This window comes from Callionymus lyra, chromosome 8 (genome assembly GCF_982586985.1).
Source record: "Callionymus lyra chromosome 8, fCalLyr1.hap1.1, whole genome shotgun sequence".
Lineage (NCBI taxonomy): Eukaryota > Metazoa > Chordata > Actinopteri > Syngnathiformes > Callionymidae > Callionymus > Callionymus lyra.
In genome coordinates this window covers 27,142,561-27,155,291 of record NC_141825.1, presented here as the reverse complement: position 1 = coordinate 27,155,291, position 12,731 = coordinate 27,142,561, and the positions used below count along the sequence as shown (strand labels likewise).

General features: G+C 41.3%; 1 protein-coding gene across 2 annotated transcripts; it reads left to right on the top strand.

Annotated features, from left to right (window-relative positions):
• The first annotated feature begins 784 nt into the window (after nt 1-784).
• Nucleotides 785-11,878, top strand: LOC148074441 (uncharacterized). 2 transcript variants are annotated; one of them, XM_087797329.1, is made up of 9 exons: nt 785-897; nt 2,427-2,494; nt 2,826-2,996; nt 3,927-3,988; nt 6,955-7,017; nt 8,069-8,172; nt 8,243-8,574; nt 10,258-10,371; nt 11,461-11,878. In XM_087797329.1, coding segments are annotated over exons 1-9 (1,107 nt in total). In that variant the 5' UTR covers nt 785-896; the 3' UTR covers nt 11,653-11,878. The 2 variants fall into 2 exon arrangements, with proteins under 2 accessions (XP_087653455.1, XP_087653454.1); XM_087797328.1 differs by having other exon boundaries at nt 2,826-3,008.
• Nucleotides 11,879-12,731: the final 853 nt, after the last annotated feature.

Here is a 12,731-nt window from a genome sequence, read left to right as displayed (position 1 = left end):
CAAGAAACATCTGTGTTTGATGATCTACTGACTCCTTCAAGAAACATCTGTGTTTGATGATCTACTGACTCCATCAAGAAACATCTGTGTTTGATGATCTACTGACTCCTTCAAGAAACATCTCTGTGTTTGATGATCTACTGACTCCTTCAAGAAACATCTGTGTTTGATGATCTACTGACTCCTTCAAGAAACATCTGTGTTTGATGATCTACTGACTCCTTCAAGAAACATCTGTGTTTGATGATCTACTGACTCCTTCAAGAAACATCTGTGTTTGATGATCTACTGACTCCTTCAAGAAACATCTCTGTGTTTGATGATCTACTGACTCCTTCAAGAAACATCTGTGTTTGATGATCTACTGACTCCTTCAAGAAACATCTGTGTTTGATGATCTACTGACTCCTTCAAGAAACATCTGTGTTTGATGATCTACTGACTCCTTCAAGAAACATCTGTGTTTGATGATCTACTGACTCCTTCAAGAAATATCTTTTTTGGGTATTGTTTTGATTGTTTAAGCGCTTTGGGACCCTGGTTTAGAAAAGCTCTACAAATATTACTTGTTTACTTACTTACAAAATGTCAATTCAAAAAAATGAGTGTGCAAATAGCTTGGAAGACTTTATACCTTTATTCTGAAATGGCAAAATAGTTTGTATATATATAATAAACCACATTTAAAATGTTCTATCAGATATTACATTATCCATCTTTCTGTTCACGTAATTCCACCGGGTGCCTCCAGGTGGCAGCGCCGTCCTCCTCCATTATCCCACGAACAAGAGTTAAGATCGCGCAACAACCGTGTTTTGTTTTCAGATTCCTGTGGTTTTGCTCATGAGCACAACGATAACATCCAGGTGGAGGTGACCGTCAGCTGACCACAGACAAGTATGGACGTCACTTATTCGACTGTTTGTTTGAAGCTAAGTTGCTAACGATGGCGCTATCACAGATGCATGCTGGGAGAACAACACGGAAACATGTTTATTAACGTTGAATGTTTCAAAACACAAGTGTGTCTCTATGGACGCAAAGATGGTACAAGAGTCATAAGTTCGTTAAACCACAAGGATATATGCTACTAAGTCAGATCATGGTGTGTTTACAGGGCGAGAGGCTAGTTGAAGAAAACAAGCTGTTGTTGTTCGCGTTGGAATGTCGTGGTTTGTTCAGATATGAGACTCTTTCTTTGTACGAGTTCAAGCATCTTTAAGAGAGATCAGGAGACATCTTTATGTTGATAGAAAGAGATATGAGATAAATGACAAACCTTCTTTTATACCAGCAGATTTCTATTGTCGTTTGTTGTAGTGATTAAAAGAACAAACATATCTCAAAGTAGAACTGCTACTTCTCCTGAGCATCATGTCAAGGTGTCTTTTTAATGTTCTGCACTTGAGTGTGAAGATAGATTGACTTTATCAATCCCTCTGGAAATCTCCTCCCCAAAGAAGAATGCACAACAAAAATCCCTCTAAGAAGGTCAGTCCTCGTCCAGGATCTGTGGGACTATCTCTGTAGACGAGAACATCCCCAAAACAAAACTCACTGGATTGTGTTGTTTACTCTTTTCCAACATTTTTCAAGTAGATGGACAGTGAAGCTGCAACTGTGAATTGCTCTCTGTATTCTGATGTGAATTTTCTATCTTCTGTCGCTTTGTGTTTGTGCAGTGAGGGTTTTCTTTTGGTTCTTAAGTCCTTTTCATACAGGAATATATATATCAGTTTATTCTTAACCAGTCAAGATGCTCACAGACTCAACTCACTGCTGTAGAACCTCTGCTCACCTGCATTGAGAAGCCAGTTAAGGTGGCTCAGGCACATGTGAAGGATGCTTCCCTGATGAGTTACCTTTGGTTGACCTAACAAAGAGGCATAAACCGAATACACTACATCTCCTGGCTGTGCTTGTATTCCTTCAGTGTGAGTTTCTTGTGAGATGGAAGTGTTTGCTTCAGCTGCTGAACTGACGTGGTGGAAGAGGATGAATATGGATGGATGGTTGATGGTCCTTGTTCAGTCAGAAGTAAATGAGATGAAAAAGTGTTCTTCCTTCCATCTGTTGCTTCTGTATCGTCTCTCGGATACGAGACGTTTGTTAACCTCTGATATTATACAGATGCCGTTTCAAAGAACCAGGTGATGCATCTTGACAACATCAGCAGAGTTGGACCTAGACTTGAGCAGGGAGGGTTAAGGGGAGGAGGGTTGTGTCTTCACGAAGTACTTTGAATGTAGCCTGAGTTTCGACCGTTGCTGTCCATCTGTGTGAGATCAACAGCTTCCAGAAATGGTTCTTTTCACCCTGAGCACAAACCTGGCAACAACATCTGGCCGGGCATCTTCATTGATGATCATTTTCTGAAGTGACTTCTCGTGCGGGTTTTACTCAATCGCCCTCTTCTCCTTTTTCAGTGGATTATCGGAACGGTCTGATGTTCAACGATGCGTTTGGGTTTCAAGGCCGATATCCGTCCAGAGAGGCAAGTTTTCCCATGTTTCTCTAGCAAACCCTTCCACAGATCTGACGACAGATCAGGTCTTTATGTGGGAAATGTTGATATCAAATGACATCGTCAACTTATTTTTTATGTCCCTACTTGCTTTCAAAACAAGAAGTAAAACTAATAAATACTGTAATTAGGAATACAAGCATGTGTAATTATGTTCTCAAGTTCTTGTTGGTTTATTTTTCCTTGTTCCTTTTGATTTGGCTTCATGTCTCATCGTGCACTAATAATTGTCAGTAGTTATCTCTGCGTCTCCAACACTCTTTGTTAGTGATTCTGAGGTGACTGTTGCATGTGGACACAGGTGACTGTTCAGCGCGTCGTCAACGTCGTGAGCAACCGTAACCCTGGACGACCACAAGGCTTCAACTACGTTCCCAACCAGGACCAGTGGTGCAACAACGTTCCCCAACGTTTCAGGAACTCGCCTGAACATCACTGGGAAGATGATTTCCAAGATTTCCGAAACTTCCAGGTAAATCAAAATGTACGTTAACACAGAATTCTTACCTGGGTGACAAGAGGGTCCCAAAACTGGCATCTAATTACCGTATTGTCCGGACTATAAGTCGCAGTTTTCTTCATAGTTTGTCCGGGATGTAACTTATACTCTGGAGCGACTTATGTGTGAAATTATTAACATTATTAGCGGTATATCATTTCACATGTTATTTTCACACTAAACCACCAGAGGGCGCTCTAGGCCTGTGTTGATCATTTCCACGTAGAAGAGGAAGCATCTTCTACCTCCGGAGTTAGTTAGTTGTTTAAAAGTGACACGAGGATGAAGAGTTATTTGGAGTTACACGGATGGTTTGGTAAACTTGTTAGTTATTTATGCTATAGTTCTCTGAATAACTCTTCATATGTTATGTTAACATACCAGGTTCTCACTTCATGTAACGTAACATTATTCTGTTGTTGCCTCTAGTTTTATTTTAAATTATCTTCAAGATCACATGTCTGTTTCTGTCTCTTGGATTTTATCAAATAAATTTCCCCCAAAAATGCGACTTATACTCCAGTGTGACTTATATATGTTTTTTCCTTCTTTATTATGCATTTTATGTCTGGAGCGACTTGTGCTCCGGAGCGACTTATAGTCCGGAAAATACTGTACTTTTATTGTCTTTGCACAGAAAACACTGCAGTGAAACTGACAACGAAATTTTGTTGCTTGACAAACGTTAAAAATCACAGCAGTATAAATATAATCATTAATAAGTCCATCGCTGTAATAATCCTGAGAAGCTTGAGATCTGTTGGAAGTCTGAGAAGTTAATTCTGAAACAAGAAAAAAAGTACATAATTGCTAAATATGTTTACTAATGAAAAGTGTCGCACAACCAAACCTGAAGCATTACACCTGTGCTTTTCCTTCATGTGGATCATTTCTGCTCCTCAGGAGGCACCTTTCGTTGAACCTCGGTATGCTCATGATGACCTCAGACATCACCTGTCCGGCAGGTACGTTCACCTGGACTTTGATTATTTTAAGTAGCACACATGGACCACAAGGTGGAGCCAAAGCGCTGCTTGAGAATCTCTAAACTCCAGTTGCTGTAAGTTGTTTTTTTTGGTTGCCATTCAGGCAGTATAGTTATTTAGTTATAGTTATAATAACTAGTTATAGTTATCCATTATTCCGAGTGCACACACACAAACTCTGGGTCTTCAAGTGTCCGGAGCTGCTCTACTCGACCAGATGATGCTAAAAAAGCATCAAGTTGTATTTCATGCAAATCTGCAGTTAAAGTTTGATTCTGGCACTGGTGGATGTCAGAGATGAAGGCGCACATTCCTCTGGCTCGATTCCTCAAGGACGCCGTGTGGCGTCCGGCGTTCCCCCCGGAGTCTCAGCCTCCACATATCTGCAGCGTCGTAAAAGTTTATTTGATCTCTTTGTTGTTGCTGGAGGTTGAGCCGGGGTCACAACAACCAGGTGCTTTACACCTCTGCAGGAGGGTTCCACATTTTTGTCTTCGTCTTCCTCTCCCAGGTGGAGAAGGTCGGGTATCTGGTGTCTTGTTCATGAGTGAGGGGATGATCGACAGATGAATGGAGTCATGTCTTCATCTCGAGTCTTGTTCACGAGTGAGGGGATGATCGACAGATGAATGGTGTCATGTCTTCATCTCAAGTCTTGTTCACGAGTGAGGGGATGAATGGAGTCATGTCTTCATCTCGTGTCTTGTTCACGAGTGAGGGGATGAATGGAGTCATGTCTTCATCTCGTGTCTTGTTCACGAGTGAGGGGATGAATGGAGTCATGTCTTCATCTTGAGTCTTGTTCATGAGTGAGGGGATGATCGACAGATGAATGGAGTCATGTCTTCATCTCGTGTCTTGTTCACGAGTGAGGGGATGAATGGAGTCATGTCTTCATCTCGTGTCTTGTTCACGAGTGAGGGGATGAATGGAGTCATGTCTTCATCTCGTGTTTTGTTCACGAGTGAGGGGATGAATGGAGTCATGTCTTCATCTCGTGTCTTGTTCACGAGTGAGGGGATGAATGGAGTCATGTCTTCATCTCGTGTCTTGTTCACGAGTAAGGGGATGAATGGAGTCATGTCTTCATCTCGTGTCTTGTTCACGAGTGAGGGGATGAATGGAGTCATGTCTTCATCTCGTGTCTTGTTCACGAGTGAGGGGATGAATGGTGTCATGTCTTCATCTCGTGTCTTGTTCACGAGTGAGGGGATGAATGGTGTCATGTCTTCATCTCGTGTCTTGTTCACGAGTGAGGGGATGAATGGTGTCATGTCTTCATCTCGAGTCTTGTTCACGAGTGAGGGGATGAATGGAGTCATGTCTTCATCTCGTGTCTTGTTCACGAGTGAGGGGATGAATGGAGTCATGTCTTCATCTCGTGTCTTGTTCACGAGTGAGGGGATGAATGGTGTCATGTCTTCATCTCGTGTCTTGTTCACGAGTGAGGGGATGAATGGTGTCATGTCTTCATCTCGTGTCTTGTTCACGAGTGAGGGGATGAATGGTGTCATGTCTTCATCTCGTGTCTTGTTCACGAGTGAGGGGATGAATGGTGTCATGTCTTCATCTCGTGTCTTGTTCACGAGTGAGGGGATGAATGGTGTCATGTCTTCATCTCGTGTCTTGTTCACGAGTGAGGGGATGAATGGTGTCATGTCTTCATCTCGTGTCTTGTTCACGAGTGAGGGGATGAATGGTGTCATGTCTTCATCTCGTGTCTTGTTCACGAGTGAGGGGATGAATGGTGTCATGTCTTCATCTCGTGTCTTGTTCACGAGTGAGGGGATGAATGGAGTCATGTCTTCATCTTGTGTCTTGTTCACGAGTGAGGGGATGAATGGAGTCATGTCTTCATCTCGTGTCTTGTTCACGAGTGAGGGGATGAATGGAGTCATGTCTTCATCTCGTGTCTTGTTCACGAGTGAGGGGATGAATGGAGTCATGTCTTCATCTCGTGTCTTGTTCACGAGTGAGGGGATGAATGGAGTCATGTCTTCATCTCGTGTCTTGTTCACGAGTGAGGGGATGAATGGAGTCATGTCTTCATCTCGTGTCTTGTTCACGAGTGAGGGGATGAATGGAGTCATGTCTTCATCTCGTGTCTTGTTCACGAGTGAGGGGATGAATGGTGTCATGTCTTCAGTCATCAGGACTCTGTAGAGCTGATAATAAAGTGTTAATTCACAGCAATATATACAGAGATGATGTAACAGTTCTGTCACACAGACGACAACATGAAATTGTTGATGAAATATGAACAAATGATAAACAACTAAACTTAAATCTTAAATCACTTGTTGAATCACGACTGAAGCGGAGCTACTGGCTATAAAGGAAAACATCACGAGTCGAGGGAGATCCTCAAACTCTTTCACGAGTCTCTTTGAATGTTCATGTCCTCGTGTCGTCCAGTGAAAGAATGTCCAGATATATCAGGTTCTGCTGGAGACCAAAGGTGTTCACGGTTCTTGACGGTACTAATGAAATCTGACGACTGCGATCTCTTCCTCCTGTAATGGTTCGACTAATCTTTGTCATCAAATCCAACATTCTCTTTCCAAGTCTTTATTTTAATAATCGTGATCACGTTAAACCGGTGTCAGATCCAAACCTATGAGTCGTTTTGTCGAATTTCAGTGGTTTTTGAGCATAAAGTCCAGAATGTCCTACAGAAACGAGAGCAGAAGTGAAGCCAGAGCAAACGAGGCTTAGAAAAAGTAAAAATGAGCATTTTAGGAATTAAAATGAAAGATTAAGAATGATTGAAAGTAAAGTAAATATTCCACTGAATCATTGGTTAAAAGTAATATTCACCACTTCATCTGCACCTTCAGTGTTTCCTCAGGATACTTGGAGGATGTTTTCTAGCGAGAGATTCTTAACGTGTATTATGAGAAAATGGAAAATGGATGCAACACTGGAAGACTTTGTTTCTGTTTCAGGGGAAACGGCAGACCTGCTCCTTACTTTCGCAACAGAGGAGGCTTTACTGGGAACTTTCAGAGGTGAGTTTGATTAAAGTCGTTTTTATAACTATCATGATGTCGATGCAACAATCTCAGCCGTTAAGATCTGAGCTAATGTAAGTTAGTAAGTTATATTTGTAGAGCAATTCTTAAAAGATCAAGACACATAAGACAAGAGTCTCAGAGAATCAAGGAAAAGCTCAAATAAAAGTGTCTTGAGATGTTTCTTGGAGTCAGTAGATCATTAAAAACAGATGTTTCTTGAAGGAGTCAGTAGATCATCAAACACAGATGTTTCTTGAAGGAGTCAGTAGATCATCAAACACAGATGTTTCTTGAAGGAGTCAGTAGATCATCAAACACAGATGTTTCTTGAAGGAGTCAGTAGATCATCAAACACAGATGTTTCTTGAAGGAGTCAGTAGATCATCAAACACAGATGTTTCTTGAAGGAGTCAGTAGATCATCAAACACAGATGTTTCTTGAAGGAGTCAGTAGATCATCAAACACAGATGTTTCTTGAAGGAGTCAGTAGATCATCAAACACAGAGATGTTTCTTGAAGGAGTCAGTAGATCATCAAACACAGAGATGTTTCTTGAAGGAGTCAGTAGATCATCAAACACAGAGATGTTTCTTGAAGGAGTCAGTAGATCATCAAACACAGAGATGGTTCCAAAGCTTAGGAGCAACAGTCTGGAAGGATTTCTCTCCTCTGGGCCGGAAGTTCAGGAACCATCAGTAGATTCTGATCCACAGACCTCAGAGCCCGAGCTGGGGTGTAAGTCTGGATCAGATCACTGATGGAAGGTCTGACCATGAATAGATCTGAAAGTAAGAACCAGAATTTTAAAATGATCCTGAAAGAAACTGGCAGCCAGTGAAGAGTTTGAAGGAGAAATGTGAGTTCTTCTACTAGAGCGGCTCAGAATTCTGGCTGCAGAGTTTTGTATGAACTGCAGGCTTTTCCTAAGCTTTGCGTGGATGTGTCACTTTAATGTTTATGTCTTGTGATGTACATACTGCATGTATGTGTGCCTCTGTGTGTGTCTTTGTGCGCATGCGTTCATGTGTTCATATCTGTGTGTAGAGAGGACTCGGAGACCTTCAGACTTTCGTCTGGAAAAACAAGAAGTCGTAAGAAGAAAACTCATCCCGGCAAATCCTCGTCTGTCCAGGAGAGTCCGCCTAAGAGTGAGTCCTGCTGACGCTTGACTTGAGAGGTCTCGATCACTGACTTGTGTGTTTGCTGTCACCCCAACAGAGTCCACCCCGAAGCCGGCCAGCAGTCCAGCAGCCTCCAGGTCCGGCTCAGCCATGAGGAGCGTCAAGGACAAGAAGTGTGTCCCGGTGCAGGCGGCGGCCTCCAGCAGCACCTCCAAGGAGGCTCCTGTTGACGTGGTAGTCGGACCCAGCAGCCCGGACCCGGACCCCGCCCCAGACCCCGCCCCAGTACTAGTCCACACCACCAGTGTAGAGGCCAAGGAGACCCTTCCGGAGGAAACGTCAGGCAGTCGCACTGATGATGCCAAAGTGGTGCCGAGTCTCACCGCCAGGACACCTGTGGAGGAATCCAAGAGCTCAGCACCTGCACAGGTACCACAGCACGTCAGAGACCAGTGTTGATGGAACGAAGGAATATTTGAATGTGTAAATCTTTAAACTTTAGATTAAGTTTCAGTTTTTTTTTTAGTTTAAATCATATTTTCCATAATAATTTTTTTATGGTTTATATTTCCGTAGTTTGTTGCAATTAAACTTACAACCACTAGATGGCAGCAGTCATTCCGTCCTCCGCTGCAAAAGGAACCATGAAATTCTTAGAGATCCTGCATTGACTGAGGACGAGAGGATACAGTTCAATCCAGCTGCTTTTAAAGCTGATGTTTGTTCATATTTTGGTTTGAAAACAAATGAAAGCAGTTACGACTTTGTCTACAGTCTGTAAATACTACAACACCAGAGTCAAGTACTGGACAATACTACACATATATCCTTGTTACTACACTATCACAACACCAGTGTCAAGTACTGGACAATACTACACATATATCCTTGTTACTACACTATCACAACACCAGTGTCAAGTACTGGACAATACTACACATATATCCTTGTTACTACACTATCACAACACCAGTGTCAAGTACTGGACAATACTACACATATATCCTTGTTACTACACTATCACAACACCAGTGTCAAGTACTGGACAATACTACACATATATACTTGTTACTACACTATCACAACACCAGAGTCAAGTACTGGACAATACTACACATATATACTTGTTACTACACTATCACAACAACAGAGTCAAGTACTGGACAATACTACACATATATACTTGTTACTACACTATCACAACACCAGAGTCAAGTACTGGATAATACTACACATATATACTTGTTACTACACTATCACAACACCAGAGTCAAGTACTGGACAATACTACACATATATACTTGTTACTACACTATCACAACACCAGAGTCAAGTACTGGACAATACTACACATATATACTTGTTACTACACTATCACAACACCAGAGTCAAGCACTGGACAATACTACACATATATACTTGTTACTACACTATCACAACACCAGAGTCAAGTACTGGATAATACTACACATATATACTTGTTACTACACTATCACAACACTAGAGTCAAGTACTGGACAATACTACACATATATACTTGTTACTACACTATCACAACACCAGAGTCAAGTACTCCACAATACTACACATATATACTTGTTACTACACTATCACAACACCAGAGTCAAGCACTGGACAATACTACACATATATACTTGTTACTACACTATCACAACACCAGAGTCAAGTACTGGACAATACTACACATATATACTTGTTACTACACTATCACAACACCAGAGTCAAGTACTGGACGATACTACACATATATACTTGTTACTACACTATCACAACACCAGAGTCAAGTACTGGACAATACTACACATATATACTTGTTACTACACTATCACAACACCAGAGTCAAGTACTGGACAATAATACACATATATACTTGTTACTACAGGATCGCAAAAATATTGCAATATCATGAGTTTAAGTACATCAGATGATGAAGTCGTACTGAACCTTCCGTGCTCTGGTGACATGAGCAACAACTAGAAGTCGACACCGGCACCAGAAACCCGGGCGTCTCTCTTTATAGTTACTTTGAAGTCAGAACCAGTTTCCTAACCTGTTGACCTCAGCGCTGACCTCTGACCCCCGGCTCAACAGGAAGTTCCGTCAGCATCTAAAGAGACGGCGGGAGAACCCGAGCCCACCCCTGCTGACGACCTCAGAACCCGCCGCACTGATGCCATCAGAACCAAAGCTCTGGAAATAGAGGAGGTGAGACCTGCTGCCAATAGTCTGTAACTGACTAGTTACTGGTTAAGTTTACCAGAGCGACACCTTTGGAAACTATCTTAAGTAGCACTGGTTATTAATAGTTAATAATGTCTGTTCAACTCCTGTGTGTGTGTGTGTGTGTGTGTGTGTGTGTGTGTGTGTGTGTGTGTGTGTGTGTGTGTGTGTGTGTGTGTGTGTGTGTGTGTGTGTGTGTGTGTGTGTGTGTGTGTGTGTGTGTGTGTGTGGGGGTGTGTGTGTGTGTGTGTGTGTGTGGGGGTGTGTGAACATAGTTTATGTGGTTTCATGTGTGAGTCTGTGATTGTTTGTTCTCATTTGTGTGTGTGTTCATGCTTGTACATAATGTGTTTGTGTTTCTTCACGTGTGTCTGTGTTTGCCCACACATTAATGTTGTGTGTGTGTGTGTGTGTGTGTGTGTGTGTGTGTGTGTGTGTGTGACAGAGTTTGTACATAGTGTTAATGGGTTTCTTTTTGACATATGCGTATGTGTTGGTTTACGTGTGTGTGTGAGAGTTGGTTTAAGTGTGTGTGGGTTTTTGTTTAAGTGTGTGTGTGAGAGTTTGTACATAGTGTTAGTGGTTGTTTTTTTTAACATATGCGTGTGTGTTGGTTTACGTGTGTGTTTGTGTGAGAGTTTGCACATAGTGTTAGTGGGTTTTTGGTTATGTGTGTGTGTGTGTGTGTGAGAGTTTGTTTACGTTTTTGTCAGTTCACACAAATGTGTGTGGGTTTGTACACACGTTTGTGTACACGTGTGTATTTGTGTTTACACATGTTTGTATGTGTGTCCATGTATGTGTATATATTCAGTTGCAAAGACGCGTAATTGACTCGATCGTCCAGTACTGTGTGTGTTTGTGTGTCAGAGATGATGCATGTGTTGGTTACTCTACTCTTCCTCTAGTTTGAGTCACTAAAGAAGATGGACGTATTGATCCCTCTGGAGATTCTTTATCTTTATCTGTCAAAGAAGGTTCACTTGAATATTCAACCAAACATGAGGAGGTTCTTCAAATATTGTCTCTCCTGTGAAACTGTGAGGTTTGATCCTCTGGTGGTTCTCGTCACAGATTTACCGTCAGGACTGCGAGACCTTCTGCTCGGTGGTGCAGCTGCTGGTGGACAAGGAACCCAGTCTGGAGACCCTCCTTCAGGCCCCGCTGGACAAGAACCTGCTGGAGATCAAGCAGCAGTGCATGGAGGACCTGCAGAGGTTCGTGAAGGAGCTGGACGACAAGTCTCAGGTGGACTCGTCAGTGTAGAAGCCAAAAGACTTGAAGCTGCTCGTGAATCATGCAAAACCAGTTCATTGACCAGAACCAGTCCATCACTCGGTTCACCATCAGAACATCTGAGGACGTGTCGTTGTTGACACTAAAGTGTGTAAAAAGTTATCACTGATCTTTTTAACTTGTTAAATCATGAATCTTTGAACCAATGATGAAATGTGTTGTTGTCTTCGCCAGATAAAGTAAATAAAGTATCATGTTTCGTAATGACAACTGTGTTGGTCGGATCTATAACTGTGTATTGTTTAGTGTTTTACAAATATAAACTAGAAAAATGCGTTTCCAGAAGAAAATGCAGTGTGAATGCTGACCCTGTGTGCTGTGGAAGTAGTAGTGGAATCAGTATTAAAATAGAACAAGTGGAATTAATAGTAAAGGAGAAGTAGTAGAAAAATAAAAGTAGAAGTAGAAGTGGAATAAGTAGTAAAAGTAGAAGTAGCAGAAAAATAAAAGTAGAAGAAGTGGAATAAGTAGTAAAATTAGAAGTAGTAGAAAAGTAAAAGTGGTAGTAGAATTAGAAGTAGTAGTGGAAGTATTAGTTAAAGTAGAAGAAGTGGAATTAGTAGTAGAAGTAGAACAAGTGGAATTAGTAGTAAAGGAGAAGTAGTAGAAAAATAAAAGTAGAAGTAGTAGTGGAATTAGTAGTAAAAGTAGAACAAGTGGAATTAATAGTAAAGGAGAAGTAGTGGAAAAATAAAAGTAGAAGTAGTAGTGGAATTAGTAGTAAAAGTGGAATTAGTAGTAAAGGAGAAAAATAAAAGTAGAAGTAGTAGAAAAATAAAAGTAGAAGTAGTAGTGGAATTAGTAGTAAAAGTAGAACAAGTGGAATCGGTAGTAAAGGAGAAGTAGTAGAAAAATAAAAGTAGAAGTAGTAGTGGAATTAGTAGTAAAAGTGGAATTAGTAGTAAAGGAGAAGTAGTAGAAAAATAAAAGTAGAAGTAGTAGTGGAATTAGTAGTAAAAGTAGAACAAGTGGAATTAGTAGTAAAGGAGAAGTAGTAGAAAAATAAAAGTAGAAGTAGTAGTGGAATTAGTAGTAAAAGTAGAACAAGT

What these genes read in the sequence shown, in the direction of transcription:
- LOC148074441 (XM_087797328.1), top strand. An exon ending in GCCGATATCCGTCCAGAGAG is followed by an intron (nt 2,495 to 2,825) that starts GCAAGTTTTCCC and finishes ATGTGGACACAG; the next exon opens with GTGACTGTTCAGCGCGTCGT. An exon ending in AAGCTCTGGAAATAGAGGAG is followed by an intron (nt 10,372 to 11,460) that starts GTGAGACCTGCT and finishes TTCTCGTCACAG; the next exon opens with ATTTACCGTCAGGACTGCGA.